Source organism: Mytilus galloprovincialis, chromosome 9 (genome assembly GCF_965363235.1).
Source record: "Mytilus galloprovincialis chromosome 9, xbMytGall1.hap1.1, whole genome shotgun sequence".
NCBI classification, from domain to species: Eukaryota; Metazoa; Mollusca; class Bivalvia; order Mytilida; family Mytilidae; genus Mytilus; species Mytilus galloprovincialis.
Window position 1 is genome coordinate 13,570,741 of NC_134846.1, and position 26,063 is coordinate 13,596,803.

The 26,063-nt window shown below is 31.1% G+C and overlaps 1 protein-coding gene across 3 annotated transcripts; it reads right to left on the reverse strand.

Moving 5' to 3' along the window:
- Positions 1 to 2,424: 2,424 nt before the first annotated feature.
- On the reverse strand, positions 2,425 to 26,057 carry LOC143044459 (WD repeat domain phosphoinositide-interacting protein 4-like). Of its 3 annotated transcripts, none has more exons than XM_076216491.1 (12): positions 25,940 to 26,057; positions 14,595 to 14,698; positions 13,696 to 13,770; positions 11,720 to 11,824; positions 10,879 to 10,978; positions 8,248 to 8,342; positions 7,349 to 7,422; positions 6,832 to 6,954; positions 5,935 to 6,020; positions 5,437 to 5,538; positions 3,718 to 3,836; positions 2,425 to 2,635 (listed from the first exon to the last, which is right to left on the reverse strand). In XM_076216491.1, exons 2-12 carry the CDS (start codon positions 14,638 to 14,640, stop codon positions 2,529 to 2,531), a joined length of 1,032 nt encoding a protein of 343 aa, XP_076072606.1. In that variant the 5' UTR covers positions 14,641 to 14,698; positions 25,940 to 26,057; the 3' UTR covers positions 2,425 to 2,528. The 3 variants fall into 3 exon arrangements, with proteins under 3 accessions (XP_076072606.1, XP_076072607.1, XP_076072608.1); XM_076216492.1 differs by having other exon boundaries at positions 25,998 to 26,046; XM_076216493.1 differs by lacking the exon at positions 25,940 to 26,057 and adding an exon at positions 24,619 to 24,637.
- Between the last annotated feature and the right edge of the window lie 6 nt (positions 26,058 to 26,063).

Consider the following 26,063-nt stretch of genomic DNA (forward strand, 5'->3'; position numbering starts at 1 on the left):
AATATAATAATTTGGATCCTGATTTGAACCAACTTGAAAACTGGGCCCATAATCAAGAATCTAAGTACATGTTTAGATTCAGCATATCAAAAAAGCCCAAGAATTCAATTTTTGTTAAAATCAAACTTAGTTTAATTTTGGACCCTTTGGACTTTAATGTAGACCAATTTGAAAACGGGACTAAAAATTAAGAATCTACATACACAGTTAGATTTGGCATATCAAATAACCCCAATTATTCAATTTTTGATGAAATCAAACAAAGTTTAATTTTGGACCCCGATTTGGACCAACTTGAAAACTGGGCCAATAATAAAAAATCTAAGTACATTTTTAGATTCAACATATCAAAGAACCCCTAGGATTCAATTTTTGTTAAAATCAAACTAAGTTTAATTTTGGACCCTTTGGACCCTTTGGACCTTAATGCACAGATTGGTGCAATAGCAAGAAATCTTTAATTGCACAGTATTGTGCAATAGCAAGAAATCCTTCAATTGCACAATATTGCGCAATAGCAAGAAATTTTCAATTGCACAGTATTGTCCCGTTTTTAAATTTCATTGATTTCTATTTACTTAAACTAAAGTTATAGTGCGAAAACCAAGAAAATGCTTATTTGGGCCCTTTTTGGCCCCTAATTCCTAAAATGTTGGGACCAAAACTCCCAAAATCAATCCCAACCTTCCTTTTGTGGTCATAAACCTTGTGTTAAAATTTCATAGATTTCTATTCACTTTTACTAAAGTTAGAGTGCGAAAATTAAAAGTATTCAGACGCCGCCGCCGCCGCCGCCGACGACGCAGACGACGACGCCAACGTGTTACCAATATACGACCAAAAATTTTTGAATTTTTGCGGTCGTATAAAAAATTGAATTCTTGGGGTTCTTTTATATGCTGAATCTAAAAATGTACTTAGAATTTTGATTATGGGCCCAGTTTTCAAGTTGGTCCAAATCAGGGTCCAAAACTATTATATTAAGTATTGTGCAATAGCAAGAAATTTTCAATTGCACAGTATTCCGCAATAGCAAGAAATCTTCAATTGCACAGATTGGTGCAATAGCAAGAAATCTTTAATTGCACAGTATTGTGCAATAGCAAGAAATCCTTCAATTGCACAATATTGCGCAATAGCAAGAAATTTTCAATTGCACAGTATTGTCCCGTTTTTAAATTGGTCCACATTAAGGCCCAAAGGGTAAAAATTAAACTTTGTTTGATTTTAACAAAAATTGAATATATGAGGTTCTTCAATATGCTGAATCTAACCATGTATTTAGATTTTTAATATTTGGGCTCGATTATCAAATTGGTCTAAAGGGTCTAAAATTGAACATTATTTGATTTCATCATCACTCAATTCTTGGGGTTCTATCATATGCTGAATCTAACCATGTATTTAGATTTTTGATATTGGACCATAATAGGTAAATTTCCAATTTAAAGTTTTTATGTTTAAGTTCTTAGACCACATTCATTCTGTGACCTATGTTGTGTCAACTATTTAGTCACAATCCAAATTCAGAGCTGTATCAAGCTTGAACGATGTGTCCATACTTGCCCCAACTGTTTAGGATTCTATTTCTGCAGTCGTATAAAGCTGCACCCTGCAGAGCACCTGGTTGTTTATACAAAACATATAAAACAAACATATAACTTATTTAAATTTTTATTCCATCTTTAAAATATGAAATGGCAACAATATGATTATTCTATATAAATGATGAACTGTCACAGGGTATACTATGATGAGAATAAATGTAAGGTAAATGTCAAGGGGAATATACAATCATCAATGTTGGAACCTCATGAATATGTCAAATAATAAATATGATCAAGTTGAAATGCAAATCAACATTAGCGCAAATAGTCAAATATAACCTTAAAGTTATATATTATATGTGTAAAATAAATACTGAAAGAAATAATTGTTTGTACTTATCCAAGGAACATATATCAACAACTGTTTTAAACTGAAAGAACATTTTTAGTGGAAAAAGTTTTATTTTTGGACATAAGTTGTGGGTTATTTATGGTTGTCAATTATATGTGTGCAAAATTACTCAAAAAGGTATGCTGATTGTGGGAAGACTTTAGAAATATATTTCTTCCAAACAACTTTAATCTTAATGGAAAAGCCCTAAATAAAAGAACTATGACTAAGCTAAAATATTATCACTCCCCATTCAAATTTATCTTTCAAATGATTTAAAGTTATCCCCCCTTCAAAATAAATGATCAGTTTAATTGCTTCATGTGCATCTTCATATGTTATGCTTAACTTGAGCAACGAGCAAAAGATTCAAACTTGTAAGGTTATAAACAAATAGGTTCCTATAGCCATATTCAACTATAAACTTTTATTTATAAGTGGTAAAAGAATGATAATTTTAGCTCATGTAGCATTACAAGTCAGATAAACTTAAACAATCTTTTACTTAAAGAAATAAAAGTTAAAGAAAACATAATATAACAAATCACATATTCATAAACATAAAATCTAACTGCATTAACAACAATTGACTATTCCAAATCGTCTCCCATTTCCAGGAAATTGTCATAAGCTTCTCTGTTACAATTACCGCCTGTAGTGAACACATATTTATGAAATGTCCCATCCACACAAATTGCTGAAAATATAATTACAGAAATGATAATAAATCCAATATTTGAATGCAATGATAATGAATATAGATAGTCTTACAGGATAACTTTTACTTCCCTTGAATTTAAAAGTAAAACAAAAATGTGTCCATAGTACACGGATGCCCAATCCACACAATTATTTACTGTCCTTACTATGTTCAGTGGACCTTGAAAATGAGATGAAATCTCTAATTCAGCATTAAAATTAGAAAGATCATATTATAGGGAACATGTGTACTAAGTTTAAGTTGACTGGACTTCAACTTCACCAAAAACTACCTCGACCAAAACCTTTTACCTGAACAGGGAAAGACAGACGGAGGGACAAAGGAACGGATGCACAGACTAGGAAACATTTTGCCCATAAATAGAGCATAAAAATATTATAAAGCAAATATCATCCTTCAAAATTAAATTAACAGTTTGTCTGATATCTGTTTTTCAATTCCTAATTTTGTATAACATTTTTTCTTTAGGTCTTGCATCTAAGTAAAAACTGCAAAAAATAAATAAATAGTCTCATTATGAGACCTTGGCAAAATTATTTTTTGAAACAGGATGGGGGATGGGGGTAGGAGGGGTCCTGATCCTGAAACCCTGGGCTTAAAAAATGAAATCCCGAGGTCCCAAATTTAAATAAATTTAAATCCGGACATCCCAAAATTCCCCCCCAAAATTTCCCAGATCTGTAAAAGGTCAATCCCGAAATCCCAAGCTTAAAAACACCCAATCCTGAAGTCCCAAAGGTCCTCAGGATGGTATATACATTGTACAAACATGTTAATGAGATTAAAATATATATCTTTGTAATGGTGGTATCATATTTTATTTCTCAGAAATAAGCATGTTTATTTTGACATTTTATATGCTTAATATATGGTACAAACACTTGACCATACTTGAGGATTGCAGTTTACATAATTTCTTTTTCATTCTTATATTTGGTTGCCGCCTTGATGACATATATATCTTACAATTAGGACATCCATCTCCTTCTATTCAGATTTCCAAATAATATCAAAAGCAGTTTAATATTACATTGATCTATTTAAATCAAACAACTTACCTATCACAGAATGGCTTGGTCCAAATGCACAAATACATGCACATTCAGCAGCCACAGTAAAGTTAGCCAAACCCCATTGGGATTCTACATATGTTCCAAGAAAACCCATTGTCTTAAATCTACAAGAGAAAAGAAGAAAACTTACTGATTAATTTATATATTTTCAACATTGATAGTTCCCTGGAAGGTTTTTTGAATACTATATTATTTATTTATAAGCACTGCACACAATTATGTCTTTTTCTCATCTATTCAAAGTTGCATTAATAAATAGAAAATGAAGCATAATGTGGTAAAAAGCCACCTCCAAAAGTGAGTTCGAACATGACATCATCACATGAATTGTCCAATTGTACAATATCAAAACATGGACTAACAAGAATGTGTCCAAAGTACACGGATGCCCCACTCGCACTATCCTTTTCCATGTTCCATGGACCGTGAAATTGGGTAATTATCTAATTTTGCATTAAAATTAGAAAGATCATATCATAAGCAACAAGTGTACTAAGTTTCAAGTTGATTGGACTTCAGCTTCATCAAAAACTACCTTGACCAAAAACTTTAACCTGAAACTCCCACTTTCATTTTCTATGTTCAGTGGACCGTGAAATTGGGGTCAAAAGTCTAATTTGGCTTAAAAATTAGAAAGATCATCTCATAAGCAACAAGTGTACTAATTTTCAAGTTGATTGGACTTCAGCTTCATCAAAAACTACCTTGACCAAAAACTTTAACCTGGACGGACGAACGGAACCACAGACGGACGGACAGACGGACGGAGCCACAGACCAGAAAACATAATGCCCCTCTACTATCGTAGGTGGGGCATAAAAATCCTTCTTAACATGCATGTTAACAATGAAATCATTTGATTAATTAAAGGAATGGTATATTATCATTTTAAGGTTACTGAAAAATGTATGTATCCCCAAATTGATATGATATTCTGGGCTTGTATTTCCTATTTATATGATTTCCTTAATAAAAGGTTTCGCTCACAAGGAAGCTATTAAACCGAGAGTTCCAAATGGTGAAGTTAAAATCATCCCTTTGTTAAATTTACGGACGTCATCACGAGTTGGTTGACCGTTATGGAATAACCGTTTCACAGATAAAATTGGGTATGTTCCTTATGTCTTAACTACAATCCCCTTCAATTTTCACGAATGTGACCTTCCAAATTAGACAATTTACCAGAATTAACATAAGCAACACAACATGTGCCACATGTGGAGCAGGATCTGCTTACCCTTCCCACACACCTGAGATCATCCCCAATTTTTGGTGGAGTTTGTGGTTGCTTCGTCTTTAGTTTTCTATGTTGTGTCTTGTGTACTATTATTTGTTTGTTTGTCTTTTTCTTTTTTAGCCATGACCTTGTTAGTTTTTTTTTCGATCTAACAATTAGACTGTCACTTTTAAAAGTATCTTTCGCCCCTCTTTTACAGTCAAAGACTCATTCAACTTTGCTCATTACACATGGAGTTTAAAAATTGAAGTTTAATAAGATTTATACATAATCCTGAATATGCATGAGATATACCAATTGGACATTTAGCAAACATTAATAAATACAATTGAGAATGGAAACAGGTAATGTGTCAAAGAGACAGAAAAAAGCCCAAAACATCACATGACCACCAATCTATAGTTTTTAATACCATCTATAACTTGATTTTCCTGTCATTACCAAATATATCCTTTATTCCTACTTACGTTGATCTTCTATTAAGCTCCATGTCTTGTACAGCAAATATATGTACAGTTCCTTTATCACTCGATGCACAAAGAAACTCCGAATCATGACTAAAATTTATACTGAAAAATAAAATGAACTAATATCAAAATCATAACTTATCAAGTATACTCTATTCATTTTTCTAGAAAATTTTAATTTGCAACTTCAGAAAAAGTGTGAATATTACTTTAAACTTCTTAAAAAATTGCTGGAAGAAAAATTTAGCTGCACATAGCTGCAGAAAATCTGTTTATCACAAGTGAATAGAATGTTAAAAAAAATTTGTTAAGTCTCATGTTGATAACTTTCAACTCAAAAGTGAAACAGGTTTGCAAAATCCATTATGATACATCAATCAACTCGTGTCATGAGAAATAATAGAAAATACAAAACTTGTATACATTAAATCTTTTAACTATAAAATGAACAACTGTCTCATCACACCACTGATTACAGTGATAGAATCTGTTCCTTACCAGTATACTACTGCAGGATCAGCTCCTCTCCTGAACTCAGCTATCTTCTTCTTTGAATTGATATCAAACACTCTTATCAATGTACCCTATAAGTTAAACAACATCAAAATAACGAAGTACTTTACTAATTTATTCAATTACATATCTAATAAAAAATTATATACTATGGAATCATTTATTTTTGTTGTACATGTACCAATTTCTAAATGATGCTATGTAAATTATGGACAATTTTTGAAACAACAAACCATAAAACATTCCTACTTTTAATACTAATGTTTTATTAAAATTTACTATCTTTTTAACTGAAACATTTTAGATATTCGGAAACTTTGTATGTATTGTGTTTTTGTGGGTTTTTTTTTCCAGAGTTAAAACACTGGATTTCACTTCAGAATCTCTATATTGAAATTAAGAGACAATCAATACAAATATGAGCTTAATTTCTGTAGATTCTTTAATTATTGTGAGTTTTTTTTATAAATGTGATTAATGTGACTGGGTTAATTTCGCAATATTTAGAACTTTTGCATTCTAAATTTGATACGCATATCTGTATTAATTTCCTTAATTCCCAATAATGAATCACACATTTTTGGCATTTTTTCAGAAATTGCAATAATAAATGCACATAATAATTTCCTAATTTACAGTATTGCAATTTCAGGTAATGTTGCAAAAAAATAATGGTACCAATATACAAGTTTTATCTTATGCAATCTATCTACTCATAATTTTTCACAATGATAAAAACATTGCAAGAATTTCTGAATTTACAGTAAATGTTCCCGTTACCTTTCTGTTGCCAAAAGAGTACTTCTCTGATTGATAGCTAAACACGCCAGTTCTTTCTGATGAGTACTGATTATAACAGGTCTAAATATAAGTTTTCTTTACCTTTTTGGAAGCCGTTGCTAATAAAGTACCTCTCTGATTGAGAGCCAAACATGCCAGTTCTGTCTGATGAGTACTGATTATCACAGGTGCTGTAGACTGACCTGGCTGGGCTGTGTCTAGATTCTGAAAATATAATCAAAGACCTGGTCTGAACAAAAAATTCCATGAACAAAATTGTACAACAAACATGGAAATTTATGTGGGTACAATTCCTGCTTCTTTTGATTTCTGAAAAAAACAATGCATTCATTTTGCTCATTGTTGATAGCTGTTCGTTGACCTATAATTGTTAATTTGTTAGTCATTTGGTCTCTTGTGGAGAGTTGTCTCAATGACAATCATACCACATCTTCCTATTTTTATATAGAGCATGGAAAAAGTTTGAATATAGAAATTACATTTGCAACAAAAATTTGTTCAGAAAATTTATTAATGGGACAAGGTAAACCAGTATACTTCTCTTCTTTAAAGAGTCGGTATGATTATCTGAATATATTTTCTTATCAAAAGTACAAACCACAATTTGAACACTTCCACATTTTGGTCCAGGAAATGCTAGGGTCTGTCCTAATGAACTAACTTCACACAGACCTACAATAAAACACAAACAGGAATACTGTAATTCATTTAACATGGATACCTTATCTATATACGATGGTAATGCCCCTATTCAATTGATGTTATGGTTAAGTTTTATGTGAATTATAGTTTACATTAATGCTTTTTTAATTTACACAAAACTTTGGGACGGTAAATATATAATTGTCAATTATTTCATAGTAACCAATCAGTTTTTATCTTCAATATTCATGAAACATTTGTTTTTACAAGTTATCCTACATGAAATGAACCTGGGTGTTATTTTAGTTTACAGACTTTTAAAGAATTACTGTTTAAGCATAATCTGAAGAACTACTTTAAATATTTGGCAAACTCAATGGTTGCCAGTTAAGGAAATTAAATGTCTTATGATAAGACTTGTGCAATAATGCTTTTAAAATAAAATACAGTAAAAAGAATTTTTGTGTGATAAAAACCTTATCAATGAGAACTTGCATTTTTGAGCTCTAGGTCATAAACTGTACTCAGAGTACAACATTTGTGCTTGAAACACCAAATACAGCATTTTGATTGCTGAATTTTGTGAGTCTATATAAGTAAGATAATCATGTTTGTATTTTTTTAATGACAGCAAAGTCTGTTTATTATCTAGCTTCTCAATAATACTGTTGAGGAACAAATTCAGTTCAATAAATACATAATAAATGAAGAGCTTAAAGGGTAACTTTCTGGTACAAGTGTGTAATACTTCTACCAGAGACATATATACTAAATCTTTTCTTTGCTTTGCTTCAGCTGGCCCCTATGTATTTCTAGTACAATTCTGTCTATTCAATATTAATTTAAAGTACAAACCTTTAGGATTATCTCTGGTATCAAAAGAATCCAGTTTATGAGGATTGTTAGGGAAAGTAAACACATGAACTTGGTTCCTCAGCACCACTATTAACCTACAATAAGCTCACTTTGTTAGTAGTACAATACACAGTTGCTCAACAGAATTTGAATACAACCAGTTGACTGTAACACATTTTGTTATAATATATATATCAACATATATCAAATAAAACTGGATAAGAGAAGTCAAAAATTAATAAATATAAAATGTATATTTGGTTTTGTATGGTCTAAGTCAATTTAATGGTTAACATCATCAGAAGAATTTAAATATTGAATAATAAAAAGGTACTGCAAAATAAATCCTTAACTCTTTATCTACCACTGACGGATATATACACGGTAATTAACACTGTTTAATTCGTAGTGACTGATAAATTCGCTTGCCGTGTCACCTGTGTATTCGCAGTGACTGATCTATCCGCTGTAAACAATGCATGCGCAGTCCCGTTGACGGATATTCCCGTAAAATATACCACTGTTAAAACTCTTTAAATTGGAAAATACCTAGGGGGAATCCCGAAATGAACCAATCAAATTCGGTTTTACAAATGAATAAGCTTTCAATTCGTATATTCCTTTTCATTGAAAGGTAATATGTTTCATATTCACGTTCATTATCACTGAACTAGTATATATTTGTTTAGGGGCCAGTTGAAGGACGCCTCCGGGTGCGGGAATTTCTTGCTACATTGAAGACCTGTTGGTGACTTTCTGCTGTTGTTTTTTTTTATGGTCGGGTTGTTGTCTCTTTGGCACATTCCCCATTTCCATTCTCAATTTTATTACATAAAAATACATTGTTTTTAATACGTGTTTTCGTTTGAGAAATGCGATTGAAACAATGGCCGATCAATGGGCTTCATTCTTCGAATCGGAGGAAGAAGATGAAGGGTTTTAGTGTTTTAAGCAGTCTGATATAGACGAAAGTGAAGTTTGAAGTGTCGGCAGTGATATCAGTTATCCGAAAATAGCTAGGCGAGGAACCGGAGTTAGATAACGGCATTTAGACAAATAATTTGTTTTTCAACATATTTTATTGGATTAATTAGTGAACATAATTGGATCAAAATCAGAAATATAAAAAATCAAACAATTGAGAATTAAATACATTTTTTATTTTTAATTTCTATACAGTAATTGCTTAATAATTTCATATTTAATTGCACCCCCGTAAAAATTATCACACTGCAAATTATCTCTGGTAGTTAACCTACAAATCAGCTGCAGTAGCTAACTAATAAGCTGTGTGTAGTAGTGAACTGTATGATCGCCTGTGGTAGATAAGAAGTTTTAAGATGGAGATAATGCAGTTTAAGGGGAGATAACTGTTAATTTGATCTATACTTTCAATGTTCTTAGTTGTGATTCCTATTTGATAATAGTGAAGCTATTTCTTAATTTAATCTCAGGAATAAACATTATGAATATAGAAGGTTGCAAAAAAAAGTTATTGATATAAAAAGCTTTTTTTTTTCCTCAAATGAAACAGAAGACAAGTACATGCAATGGCTTTTTGTCTATATTTGCACTGCATTTTGAATTAAGTGGGTGAGTCTGGTTTCCTCAAATATGAGTCAGTTATAGCTGATCCTCATTTTTATACATCTTGGCAATGTTTTCCCAAAAAATGATCATGGCAGTTCATTGAGAATTTTGACTTTGAGTGAAAGAACAGTAATAACATCACTTTACCGTTGCTATGAGTTTTGTGTAAAGTTTAAAGTGAATGGAGAAATTTTATGTACTGTGAAAGTACTTTAATTCGTGGGTATCAATTTTCGTGGTTTGAGCAATGTTTACATGTTCGTGGGTTTTTAAATTCGTGGATTTTAGTTTTCTAAAGAAAAAAAACAATTGAAAAAATTAAAGCCTTTAGAAGCGAAGATTACAAATAGTCTGAATTGAAGGAAATTGCAAAATAAATATTGACCCATGTAAATCGTAGTAATAACACTATTTAACCCATGATAAAGTGATCAACAGATTGATGACCATCAAAGGTGTTAATTAGGCCATAAACATGTCACCTAAAGAAAACAGTAACATAAACAAATGCTATAAAAGTATCTTGAATTGTCAAATAATTCTTATCGAAATCAAGCCCAGCATAAAATTATTATTTCCCATATGTACGAGAACTATGAGGATATAAAATGAACACTTTATCATACTAGCATATCAACACCGGAAACCTGACTTTCATCGATCAAAAATATTTTTTATGACAATTAAAAGATCAAAAGTTGTACAGTTTAGGTTATTTAAAATTAAATGGATATAATCCTGCATGCAGTTGTAGTTCTGTGACTGCCATTAAAGTAGTCTCAGATTTAGCGTTATTCAATATATGCTATAGATCATATCAGTAGTCAAGCCTACCGATGGGGATCTTTCCATGTCTTGATTTGGATAATGGTTGTTTTATTTCGTTGGACACTTAAATTCGTGGATAAAGTCATCCACGAAAACCACGAAAATTGGTAAACCACGAATAAAAGTACGTTCACAGTAGTAAATTAATTCAATGTATCAATTAAAGAATGTTCCAATTAATAAATGTATTCTTTCCCTTTCGTTGTATTTTACCTGTCTGTTTTCATTTTAACATTAACAACAGGTTGTGAGAAAGTGATATCCATGACTGCTTTCTTCTGTACATCTTTCTGTGATTCATCCCATATTAAAACTACAATAAATATAGATAACTAATATACACACAATTTTCAAGTAATCCAAACCCGCTGTAAGTGACTTCTGTGAAGACATCAATGTTAGTTTTATCAAAAGACATGTCTATGTCTGTCAAAACTTTAGTGTGAGTTTTAAAATACAAAATGTTTCTTATAGAAAAGAAAATCAGGATTACAGAAAAAAGTTTAACCAGTACTATGATTGCACCTTTGTAAACTCAATAACCCAGGTAAGGCACTTTGACATCTCAACTATGGGTGAGTGTCAAGACAGTGAAAATCAATGCCAAAGTCTAAATTTGCTTCTATAATTGGTTAATTCATTTTGAAAGAGTCTTCCATGGGTATTGTGTATGATGTAACAGCACATATCCTTTTTCTAGTGACACATATATTTTTGATTATAATTACATTCTGAAGATTTTCTTATTTCTTCTATGTAGGAAGATTTTTTAGTAAATGTTTTAAGTATATAGAATGAAAATTGTCCTGTTGCTTATATGGAACAATAAATATGTTTTCTTTAAGCCTGCAATCATTCCTTTTCAGTGTTATATAAATAACATTGGTAAACATTTAGCCAAATGTTTTATTAGTAAATAATTTTTACATGTTTTTGATACATTGTATAAATTAAATTTCTAGTCAACACAGAACTAATATTTCATATTATAGAGTTGTTTCCCCTTTTTCGAAAATTAAGTAAATGAAAAACATTTATCACAATACTCCTTTACCTGCTTTTTCATCAAACCTTGGGAGACTACCTCCTCCAATGATTGCCAGGAGGTTTGTTCTATATAACATTTCAACATGGGCAACACTACCAACTTGTTCATGGCCTGTAAAATAAATAATTAAGTCCACACAAATACATGAGGCTGTAGCATAGAGCATATGAAATTAATTTAGATGTTAATATTGTTAGCAAGCATTATAGAATGGCAAGAAATCAGTAATGGTTCATCTAAACATCTTTATTTTAATGCTGTCAGAGAAAATGAGAAAATTTCCATCAGCATATCAGTATATATTTTTTATGGGCATTTTGTTTTCTGGTCTGTGAGTCCCTTCATTCGTCCCTTCATTCTTCTGTTCGTTCATCTGTTCTTTTGTCAGCCTGTCCCACTCCAGGTTATAAGTTTTTGGTCAAGGTAGTTTTTGATGAAGTTGATGTCCAATCAACTTGAAACTTGAAATAATGTTTCCTAAATCATTTCATTTAAATGTCAAATTAGAGTTTTTACCCCATTTTCACAGTCCACTGAACATAAAAAATTATAGTGCCGATGGGGCATCTGTGTACTAAGGTGACATTTGTTCATATTTGTAATGTATTGTATGAGACTCTTCCTTGTATTCTTTTAACATTGGAACACTTTTCTTTGTTCACTATTCCTTATATACATGATATATCTCTAGATTAAAACAATATATGGGTGTCTTTAAATCTAATAATAACAAGAGTGCTCACGCTGAAATGTCTCGCCTTCTATACTAATCATTGATATTATGTTGATAGTCCTTAGTATAAAGCTAAGCTTTATAACAACTGTCACATAAACTTAATATTAACCAAGATAACTAAACATAGACCAATGAACCTTGAAAATGAGGTCAAGGTCAGATGAACCATGCCAGGCAGACATGTACAGCTAACAATGCTTCTATACAACATATATAGTTGACCTATTACTTATAGTTTAAGAAAAATAGACCAAAACACAAAAACTTAACACTGTGCAATGAACCGTGAAAATGAGGTCACGGTCAAATAAAACCTGTGCGACTGACATAAAGATCATAAAATATTTCCATACACCAAATATAGTTGACCTATGGCATATAGTATTAGATAAAAAGACCAAAACTCAAAAACTTAACTTGAACCACTGAACCATGAAAATGAGGTCAAGGTCACATGACATCTGCCCGCAAGACATGTACACCTTACAATCGTTCCATACAACAAATATAGTAGACCTATTGCATATAGTATGAGAAAAACAGACCAAAACACAAAAATTTAACTTTGACCACTGAACCATGAAAATGAGGTCAAGGTCACATGAAATCTGCCCGCTAGACATGTACACCTTACAATCATTCCATACAACAAATATAGTAGACCTATTGCATATAGTATGAGAAAAACAGACCAAAACACAAAAATTTAACTATAACCACTGAACCATGAAAATGAGGTCAAGGTCAGATGACACCTGCCAGTTGGACATGTACACCTTACAGTCCTTCCATACACTGAATATACTAGCCCTATTGCTTATAGTATCTGAGATATGGACTTGACCACCAAAACTTAACCTTGTTCATTGATCCATGAAATGAGGTCGAGGTCAAGTGAAAACTGTCTGACAGACATGAGGACATTGCAAGGTACGCATATATCAAATATAGTTATCCTATTACTTATAATAAGAGAGAATTCAACATTGCAAAAAATTTGAACTTTTTTTCAAGTGGTCACTGAACCATGAAAATGAGGTCAAGGACATTGGACATGTTAATGACGGAAACTTCGTAACATGAGGCATCTATATACAAAGTATAAAGCATCCAGGTCTTCCACCTTCTAAAATATAAAGCTTTTAAGAAGTTAGCTAACACCGCCGTAGCCGCCGCCGGATCACTATCCCTATGTCGAGCTTTCTGCAACAAAAGTTGCAGGCTCAACAAAAACCAAATGTCTCACCCAAATAGAGCTTTTGTGTCAATGGTTCAACATTGTAAATTCTCAAACCAGACTCTGTTGAAACAGTAAAACAACCTACAAATAAAAAAGTTATATTTACAATTGCAAGTAATGCACTCAAAATTCCATTTCAAGAGGTTATCTAACAAGTAAGAAATGTTGTTTTTGATACATTATTCTTTAAGTGTCATTTTTGTTGTTGATACATTATTTGAAGCTACAGTAAGGTTACCTATGATAGCATGCATTACATACTTGTACAGGTTTAAATACATGTATTTTCAAGGGTAGAAGCAAACTGATTCTTTTAAAATCAAAATACAATATTTGTCTTTATTTTAACTATCATGGTCAACTTGGAGAGAATACCAAAAAGACACATTCATGCTGAATTTTTTTTTTATTTCCATACCTGAACATCTGCACATCATATTGAATTAAAGGGATGAGTATAATTCAATCTTGCTTATATTTCATCAGTAATAAACTGATATTGGTGTCATACATGTAAGTACTATTTCCAGAGTAATTTTTTAATGAATACCCCAGGTTATTTCTTTATATTTTTGCCATTCCACTCACAGACTTATATGAAACTGAGAGCATTGAGATATTGCTAAGTTAGTTATCTGACAAATTTCCTCAACACTCACATGGTATTGTGGATGTCTAAATTCATGAAAATTGTCAGTGGTTATTTTTTTAATTATTTACAACTTGCTTACACTGATTGTAATTCAGAGCTTGACATATATTATTGACACTTATTTTTATTATGGAGGACTTCATGCACATTTCACTGATTTCAGTGTCTAATTAATGTTTTTTATTAATTGTGTTAGTTTTTTAGTTGATATAATATTGACTATAATTCCTTTAATTAGTATTTATATATTTACCATGATCTTGATTAAAATGTAAGGAAAGAATTCCATTGGATGACATCACTAATTCACAGATCCATGTACTGTTGAGTGTTGATACTTCAAACTATAAGCCTAGTCTGGAATAAAGAAGACAATATTTTTATTCAACAACATATTGAGGATAATTCAATATTCAAAGTGTATTGTTATATAAATATAATTTAATTTTGGATGTAACACGTCTTCTGATTGGCTGACGTTATTTTGTTATCAGCCCATAGACATAATTTAGTCATGTGACCGTGACTACATCAACGTTTTTTCATGATTTTCTACGGTTTAAATGAAATTTAGAATTAAATTAAAAGAAATGACTAATATTTTTTCTGTCTATTCAAAATAACAAAAAAAATGTGGTGCACACTGTTAAACAACCGGCTACACGCGTTATTCAGTGTGCACCAAATTTTTTATGTTATTTCTTCATAGACAGAAACCAGATGCTCTGCAGGGTGCAGCTTTATACGACCGCAGAGGTTGAACCCTGAACGGTTGGGGCAAGTATGGACACAACATTCAAGCTGGATTCAGCTCTAAATTTGGATTGTGATTAAATAGTTGACACAGCATAGGTTTCTGACACAGAATGAATGTGTTCTAATGAACTTTAAATTTTTGTTTTCTCTTAGAGCAATTCACTATGCTGTTGAATATTAATTCTCTCAAAAAAATGTTTGAAGAAATTTTCTTTTTTATTTATGAAATTTCAAATGAGAAAAATTGAACCCAATTTTTTTAATCACATCCCCCTTTCCCTTATTCCAAAACTAATCTCAATTAAAATTTCTAATGGAGTTTGCAACAATAACTACTCATTTAAATACATCATAAAATATTAAGATGTAAAAAAACTGCTTGTTATCACTGAATGGTAAAGATTATTTTAATTTATCAGTTGGTAGTAAAAAGTGAATATACATTGTATATTGTATATAACAAAGATTTAAGTTGATTCTGAACAAAGAAAGATAACTCCAATTAAAAACAAATCTTGCTATTGCACAATATTTTGCAATTAGATATTTCTTGCTTACTATTCTGGACAAAGAAAGATAACTCTAATTAAAAAAAAATTTGCTATTTCACAATATTGTGCAATTAGATATTTCTTGCCATTGAGCAATACTGTGCAATTGAAAAGACTTGCTATTGCACAATACTTAATATAATAATTTTAGATCCTGATTTGGACCAACTTGAAAACTGGGCCCATAATAAAAAATCTAAGTACATTTTTGGATTCAGCATATCAAAGAACCCCAAGATTTCAATTTTTGTTAAAATCAGACTAAGTTTAATTTTGGACCCTTTGGACTTTAGTGTAGACCAATTTGAAAACAGGACCAAAAATGAAGAATCTACATACACAGTTAGATTTGGTATATCAAAGAACCCCATTTATTCAATTTTTGATGAAATCAAACAAAGTTTAATTTTGGACCCCGATTTGGACCAACTTGAAAACTGGGCCAATAATCAAGAATCTAATTACATTTTTAAATTCAGCATATCAAAGAACCTAACTGATTCATTTTTTGTCAAAATCAAACTAAGTTTAATTTTGGACCCTTTGGACCTTAATGTAGACCAATTTGAAAACGGGACCAAAAGTTAAGAATCTACATACACAGTCATGACAGTTAGATTCGGCATATCAAAGAACCCCAATTATTCAATTTTGATGAAATCAAACAAAGTTTAATTTTGGACCCTTTGGGCCCCTTATTCTGTTGGGACCAAAACTCCCACAATCAATACCAACCTTCCTTTTATGGTCATAAACCTTGTGTTTAAATTTCATAGATTTCTATTTACTTATACTAACGTTATGGTGCGAAAACCAAGAAAAATGCTTATTTGGGTCCCTTTTTGGCCCCTAATTCCTAAACTGTTGGGACCTAAACTCCCAAAATCAATACCAACCTTCCTTTTGTAGTCATTAACATTGTGTATAAATTTCATTGATTTCTATTTACTTAAACTAAAGTTATTGTGCAAAAACCAAGAATAATGCTTATTTGGGCCCTTTTTTGGCCCCTTATTCCTAAACTGTTGAAACCAAAACTCCCAAAATCAATCCCAACCGTTCTTTTGTGGTCAAAAACCTTGTGTCAAAATTTCATAGATTTCTATTAACTTAAACTAAAGTTATAGTGCGAAAACCAAGAAAATGCTTATTTGGGCCCTTTTTGGCCCCTAATTCCTAAAATGTTGGGACCAAAATTCCCAAAATCAATACCAACCTTCCTTTTGTGGTCATAAACCTTGTGTTAAAATTTCATAGATTTCCCATCACTTTTACTAAAGTTAGAGTGCGAACACTAAAAGTATTCGGACGACGACGACGACGACGCCAACGTGATAGCAATATACGACGAAAATTTTTTCAAATTTTGCGGTCGTATAAAAATATTATAGTCATTCCTTAAATAAATTTTATTTAATGAGGGACTAAAAAAATAATATAAGTTTATATAATGACAACATTTTTTAAGCTGATTTAACTGGAGTTTATTCAGTATCATCTATTTATTTTTTTTATAAATTTTCACGGTATTACAATCAGATTATGTGCTGATGATATTTTATATTATAGAACATAAATGTCTGATCTGAATTGAAATTAAATGTCAAATGCTTGAGATAAATCAGTTTTAAGATTTAGAAAAACATTTTCTGATTAATTTAGGCCTAATAAAAATATATATGTGTGGTTCCAGTTACCCTACCTCCCCTTAATTTTAGTCTTTTATAGCTTTTCCTAAAGATTTTTTTTCTTCCTTATTTTCCTTAAACACTGTTAAATTCAGAATGTTGCTTCCATAGACTCAATGTAAAACAATTAAAATCCTTAACTTTTTTTTAGATGTAACTGGAACCACACATTCTATTTTATTTGGCCTTAGATGTCTGCACTATATACCAGTATGAACTGATACGTGTGTTTGGCTCTGCATGATTCATTGTACATTATTCATTTTGATGCAAATTGAACTTTCAGGTCATATCAGCAGATGATATGTTCCAGATGTGTATTTTAAATACACGTATAAAGTGAAAAGAAGTGTAAGCAGATTTGAGTGGTTTTAGAACTGATTTTATATTTTACATAAAATAGAAACTGATGTGGTAAGTTTTGAAGATATATATTTATAATGAAAATTCTTGATCTTAATACTGACAAAAGAACTTAAAATGATATGCATTTCTTTAGTTATTTTTAAATTCTTTTTTTTAACTATATGTAAATTATATTTTATCAAATGAATAATCCAATTAAGATTTTCAATAGTCAACTCTAATTGTCTGTTTTTCTTGCTTTTTTTAATCTTTATGATACAATGTAAATTTATTTGATATGATGCTAAATTTTGCTTTGAGCAAGACATTAATAAATTTTATGAATAAATGCACTATTGTATGCCGATGATATTGTATTATTATCAGATAGAAAAGAGGGTTTGCAAAATTGTCTCAATGGATTAAGTAATTATTGTTCTTCTTGGAAATTGCAAGTCAATACAGAGAAATCAAAAGTAATAGTTTTTATTTCAAACCGAAAGTCTTTTCTAAAAGAATTTTATTATGATGGCAAAATCTTAGAGACAGTTAGTACTTATTGTTACTTAGGTATTAATATTAGATTTAATGGCAGTTTTAATGTCGCCATCACTTCGCTTATGAAAAAAGCTAGGAAAGCATATCTTGAAATAAAGAAACAATAGGATTAGATAACCCTTGTGAACTTCTGGAAAAACTTTTTGATTCCTTAGTAGCCCCTATTCTCCTTTATTGTAGCGAAATATGGGGGATTATTTCGACATTTTAAGACAGTGATGCCTATGAAAAGTTGCATATAAAAGGAGTAGGTCCGGTAAGGACCGATTTTGGCCTCAAATTTCAGGTTCATCTGACGAAAGATGTTGACCACTTTTTAAACACTTAAGTGTCTATTTTATTTGATTCAATTAATTTATGTGAATGATTTTAACTAATTTTAAGTCATCAAAAACGCTCCGATTCAAGCTCAAATATGAAAAAACTACCAAATATGCTGAAAAATGTCACTTTTAAGATGGTTTTTGTCAAAAATGAAAGTGGCCGCATCCGTGTTCATCCTCAACCTTTATATATGATATGTATTATCATCAAATACAACTTCCATTTCAATATTAAGGATGAACACGAATGCGGCCAATTTCGTTTTACACGAAAACCGTCTAAAATTTTACTAAAATGCTAGAATTGTGAAGATTTCAGTAAATTAGCATGACTTAATAGTGGTAGTACCCAATATATGTTCATTGTATTGTCAAAAACAGACCATATTTATGTAGCAGAAGCATTCTACTGTTCAATAAATAACTAAAAGTTTATAATTTATCAATTTTGTAAAACTGATATATTTTGGGGCCAAAAAGGGGTCTTACTGGACCTACTCCTTTATTAAAGAAATCTTGGGAGTACACACTGTAAGGCCTCGAATGATGCATGTCATTCCAAACTTGCAAGACTGCCATTGAAAAAGAATAATGTTATCTAGTATTAAATTCTAGGACCATTCATCACTTCAGAAAGAAGTTTAGTTCACCAAGTATATAATGCTACAAAAAAAAAAGCAACCCATGGGTTAAAAGGTAAAATACTATTATTCAAAACTTAGGTTTATCATATTTGTCAAATGAAAACCTTACTATTAAACCCCATTTTGGCTTTATAAAACACAGAATAATTGACCAGGGTTTTCAGAAACAACATGCAAATATTTCAGCATCTCCAAAATTAAAATTTTTCCAGAGTGTTTACATAATGAGTGAACAGGCATGTTATGTTGATGCTTTAACCCTTTCCTCCATAATGACGCTTTTTGACGCCACCCCCTTTCCTCCATAATGACACCTTTTGACGCCTGTGTAGTACCTCAGTTGAAACACTTTGACTACAAAATGTCTGCATCAGACTTAAAAAAATTTGTATCCAATTTGAAAAGGACATTCATAAGAATATCTGACTTGAATTTTATTGATGAAATATTCGTTTTCACAACATTTCACAATGCATTAATACTTTAAACCAGATGATCTTTTTTATTGAAAAAATCCTATGCGAATCAAGTATGTGAGAGAAAAAAATTCCATTGAGGAAAGGGTTAAGAAATAGATCAGACCGGTCATCATTGTGCAAATTAAGAGTTAGTGCTCATAACCCCTTGCCATTGAAAGAGGAAGATATTTAAAAGTGCCCAGAGATCAAAGAATTTGTGAAATCTGTAAAAGTGGTGAAATTGAAAAAGGACAGCAAATGCTGCTACACTGCAGAGGTTACTCCAGCTTAAGAGAGACTTTTGTATTAAAAATGTTAAAATTACAGGAAAAAATATAACCACATTGTGCGATAAAAATAAAATAAATCTTATACTCAACAAAATATCTTATACGGCACTAAAATTATCTTCCTCTTTCGTAACAAATTGTTTAAATGCAAGAAGTATTCTATTGCAATAGATTTTCATTATACCTTTAATCTTTTATTCACATATATATAGAGTCTATACGAATCTACCAACCAGTAAACTTAATAGGTATTGGATCATCAAAATTGACAATACTACACAAACAGGAAAAATTATATGAGTCTGAAAGATTGTGTAACAATACATTCAACACTTTTTAGTGTTTTGTTTTCCATCTATTTATCGGTATTGTTACACAATCTCATATATATATGTAATTGTTTGTATTTTACTACCATGTATTGCAAATTGTTTATCCATTCCGTCATTAGCATTTATTGTAAATGCGTTTGTGCCAATAAAATATTGTCTATTGTCATAAAGGTAACTTAGGATCATTATTATTTTTAATCATCAGTGGTCAAGCAAGAGTATATGATATTTTTCTCTTATAGGAGGGGATATGAAAAGTAAAGTCATATAAGTACCAAACTCCTAGGAATATTATAACAATAAAATCACTTATTCAAGTCATTTGCAAGTAACAAATTCCAAATATTGTCACAAATTGTGATTTTGTAGTTTTAATTAAAATTCTAAACATATCTTATTGATAGTTAAATTCGAAAAAAAATAACCCTTTGCTTCTTTTAAGTAGCAAGGTTTATGAATTGATGCAATGATTTAGCTGTTAATTATTTTTTTTGTTGTAAAAATGCTAAAATAAAGGCTGTACTTAATGAACTAATACTGTCATTACATATTTTTCCCAGCAGTGGGAGTAATTTTCCTATAAAATTCAAGGTTTCATCTAATACAGATAATATGTAATAAAATTTTACTGTTCAAAATTAAAATTTGGATCACTGTTTTGGGTTGTTGAAATTAGTGGGGTAATTTAAATAAAATACCTAAAGAAGTGATTTTTTTTGGATGAAAATAGAGGTATGCTACTTTAACAAGTGTTTTTTTGTCATTATGCCAGTATCAGTACAATTAAGCATGTTAAGGTCATAACCTGAAATGACTTGGACTTCCTATCAACACAGATGTTGGTTCTGCTAATTTTAGCAACATAATTAGTCCCTTGATCATTAGTATTCTATATTTAAAGCTACAATAAAATTAACTAATGATTTATTTGTACTACTTAAATAGGTGATTATTATTTAAGAAAGACAACTCTTATTTCCAACATTTGTGGACACAATATTACTCGAATCAGTGATTTAAAAATCAGCAAGTCCCCTGATTGGTGAAGGTGGTGCCAAACACCTCAACTAAAATTAATTTGGCTTTTTTAATTTTCATAAAATTTTGACAAAATATTTGTTTAAGTTTTGACTAACACTAATTTTGATCATTGAGAAGCATAATATTTCCTTATCGATAGAATGTTATCTCCCTGTAGTATTATGTACCACTTTGTCAAATTTGTTTGAGCTTTAAGGTGTTAACTATATCTCAAGTAAATATAAAGTGCAAAACTATTAATCTCATTCATATTCTTTGTTTTCTTCAGATTCTCAAGATGTCGTCAAATGATATTGTCCATATTCTAAACCCAAAGCTAGGTGAACCCCAGTTAGAAGATGAACAAAAACAACAAGAAAGTTTGACAGTTCCTGATGAAAATATAATAAGGGGAATTGAAATAACTGAAGACCAAAACAATATTAAGAGTCCTAAAGAGGATAGAATTAATGAGTATTGTAACACTCCACTTAAACCAAAGAAAAAAGGCAGACCAAAAGGAAAACCACAGAGAAAAGCTTCGAATTTTATGACACCACCAAAAAAGTTTTTAATAAGAAATCGGAAAGCCAACCCTGAAACATGGAAGAAGAATATTAGGAAAAAACTGAGACTTTCAGGAAAGGAGTATATTTCAGCAAAAGGAAAAGTGGTTGAAGAAAAAAAAGTAAAATCTGTAGACTGTTCAAAATGCACTTATAAATGTAATTTAGGTATAGATGACAAGCATAGGCAGCAAATTTTCACAACATTTTGGTCTCTAGATACAGACGCCAGAAAAAAAGATTTTATCATCGCTAATGCAACACAAAAGAAAACTAGAACATATTTAGATGATAACGATGAACCTGTTCAAAAGAAGAGAAATGTTCACAGATCATACTCATTTAACGTTGATGGGAACCATGTAAAAATATGCAAGAATTTTTTTTTGGCAACTTTAGGGATTGGTGAGGCCTTTGCAAACCATGCGTTTAAAAATGAACAAGATGGCGTTTATATTGGGGAAGATAAACGTGGTAAACATGTGCCCTACAACAAAACAACCAATACTGCAATGGATTTGGTAAGACACCACATAGAGTCCTGTCCGTTAGGAGATGGCCATTACACTTGCAAAATTTCAAACAGGAAGTATTTTGGAGCAGACGTGAATATAAAAAGAATGTACGAATTATATATAGAACAATGTAAAGATCAAATTCCAGAGAAAGACATTGTCAGTCAGGCTGTGTATAGGAAAATTTTCAATGAAGAATATAAACTTTTCTATTCATGTACCAAAAAGGACTAATGTGCAGTTTGAACAAACTACCGGTACCACCAACGAAACAATAAAGGATATAATAAACATCAAGTGAAAAAAAATCACAGCTACAGAAGAAAAGACAAAGGAAATTATAGAGTTAATTGATTGAATTTGACAAAAACAAAAGATGAGAGAACTATTCATTTTTTTTTAACATAAATAAGGCCGTTAGTTTTCTCGTTTGAATTGTTTTACAGTGTCTTATCGGGGCCTTTTATAGCTGACTATGCCGTATGGGCTTTGCTCATTGTTGAGGCCGTACGGTGATCTGTAGATGTTAATGTTTGTGTTATTTTGGTCTTTTGTGGAAAGTTGTCTTATTGGCAATCATACCACATCTTCTTTTTTATATTTGTATCTCAAACTTGCGTCTGAAAACCATGAATATAACAAATCATTATACCAGCCAACATAAATGTGACGGACACTCTTGCTAAAACTGATGTGGATTTACAATTAATCTTACCAGAATAAGACATGTAAGATAGACAATTTCAATGACACTGAATTTTTAAAAGTTGAATTAGGATGCTTAATCTCTGTTTCAATTTACGAAAGAAATTAGAATTGTTTTAGTCTAAAATTAATACATATATAGGAAATCTATAACAATATTATAATACTAATTAAATCATAAAAGAAACATTGTATTCCTTAAAATGGTTACTTTACATCATGAAAATTGATCAAATCTTTATCATCTTTCATACATAAATTTGTTTTATATTTTTTTCTTCATTATTCATAGTCATTTTAACACTTTCCCATAATGATATATATATATTTTATATAATGAGATAATATGAAATTTAAATATCAATTTATTTTATTCTTGTGATACCAGTGATATGCAAATAAATTGTATCTTTCACATAATGCAAAATGGTAGTTAATTTTTCTATTTTATAAAAATGATAAAAGATTTTACATTTACAACATTTTATTTTGCATTTTTAAATAGTAGTTTTTTTAATCATTTTCTTCAAACCAAATTCATGTATATATGTTGTTTCTGTTATCAAATCATAGACAATTCAATTGATTCTACAGAGTTTGAAATAATTATCTGGCAGTAATATGTAATTGCCTTTCAAACACATGTTGATTTTATAAATAAATATTTTAGAAAAGTGTCTTAAAGTTGTAACTATAAACTGGCTTTAACATCTGGCATTTATAGTCAAAACAAGTAAATTATGCCTACTCAGACAGTCAGTGTATTTGATAAAGAAGTTTTTATCAAATTGTATTCTTAATTGGTGATGATGGTATACATTTTATAAATTAGACACCTGTCTGATAAAACAAGAATGTGGTGCTAGTACATAGATGCCCCACTCACACTATCATTATCTATGTTCATTGTTGAATTGAAAGTGAGATTGGGGTCAAAACTCTAGTTAAACTGTTTGGCATTAAAATTAGAAAGATCACATCATAGAAAAATAAGTACTACTTTTCAAGTTGATTGGACTTAAAACTTTATCAAAAACTACCTTCACCAAAAACTTTAACCTAAAGCAGGACAGATGAATTAACAAATGAACAGAAGGGCAGACAAACAGATGCACAGACCAAAAATCATAATGCCCCTAGGAGGGGCATACAAAATGTTTATATTCAATTCACCAAAATGAACAAATTTTCAGAAATGACTTTTATGCATTAACAACTTATCATGGATGCTGAATTCCTGATGCAACTATACATGTGGGTTAGAGTCATTAATAATCATGATGATAAACATGAAAAAAAAACATTTATATCCTAAAACAGGACAAGCTAAAAAACATAACTGGAATAGTGCTAAAAGACAACATTAACACACTATAATCTTTACAACATCAAGGAAAAGTACCTCATGATTGGACCTGTTTTCAAAAAAGGAGACAAGCATCATCCTGGTAACTATAGACCAATCTCATTATAAACTTGCATTTCTTGCAAATTATTAGAGCACATATATATATACTATTACTAACTTGCAAGCAACATCATGAAACGTCTTGAACACAGCTTCAGGACAAATAGATCTTTCTAATTCCAAATAACTTCACTAATCTGCTAATTCACCAGCTGTCATCAATGTTTTTCAGATTTGGAAATTTTTTGAAATATAAATTTTGTGATTAGATTTTATTTTTGGTGTTTGAAGGCAACTTTCACGCACTGCTTTTGGGCTACTTCTTGGTGGTCAGTTTTTATTGGTGGAGGAAGCCGGGTCCGGAGTGTCCAGAGAAAACTGTTGATCTTTGATAGGAAAACTGACAATCCTAGTCAATTAAAATTGGAGTTGAGTGCACCTGCACAAGCAGGGTTCAAACTCACAACCTCAGCATTAACTGGCTAGTGAATACAGTAGTAACTACTTAGACCACTTGGCCACTGATCATGAGGCCCCAATAAATTTTGTGATAATTCAAATCGTGGTGAGCTATATATTCTAAAACAAAATGAAGCTTATTTTCTATGAAATTAAGCGTTGACAGAGCCTTTATATCTAAACTAACAACTCCATTGACCTCTGGGCAGACCAGAGGTAAAAACTAATTCTACCAAGAAAAGGCTACAGCAGACACCTTTGGCCAATCATTCTTCCTTACTCCTAAGGACCATCAGGGACTGGAACTAAAATGCCAACAACAGCCAACTTGCCTGAGATAACTCTGATGCCCAAGTTCTTTTTTGCCAGACAAGCTGGGCCCTGGGACACGGCCCGGGTCCTGTCTGGAAAAACAGCTGTTGGATATCAGAGGAATCTCAGACTACAGCCGACACAGTTGAAGGATTCAGAGCTGCCCTGAAGGCATGTTTTGCTACAATCATGAATCTAGACGGTAATATCCTGTAGGTAATTTTTATTATTATTAAAAAAAAAAACAGCTTTATTTAGAGTCGGCATAGTATACAAACGAGTACATAACACGAGCTCTAATGAGATTTAACCTACATAACCGTTTTAATTGTAAATACATATACATTTAGAGACTCTCTATATGTATTTACAATTAAAACTGAGACTGTTTTAAATGTAAACAGCCAAGAGAAAACTTTCTGTGGTGTCTGACACTAGGCATCGTTTCCGCTGGATCAAATACATTCAACTATTGAATTTGGTTCTTCACTGAAAGAAGAAGAAGTTAAAGTGATGGAGTTATCTGTACAGACTTCATTAAATTTATAAAAAAAAACTTCTTCTTTTTCCATAAATTTTCTGTTCAGTCTTCAGTTCAGACCACCATCTGGTGTATTTTCGAACGAATTCGTTTCAAAATAAAATATGGCAATACGTCATTTGTTTACCTTACAGTATATTTGTAAATTTATAAGAAATGATCAGCAAATTGATCCAAAAGAATACTTTTCTTTGGTTCTTCAGTTCCTCTGTGTGTGTAATTTTCTCAAAATAAACAAAGCTGGGTCATAT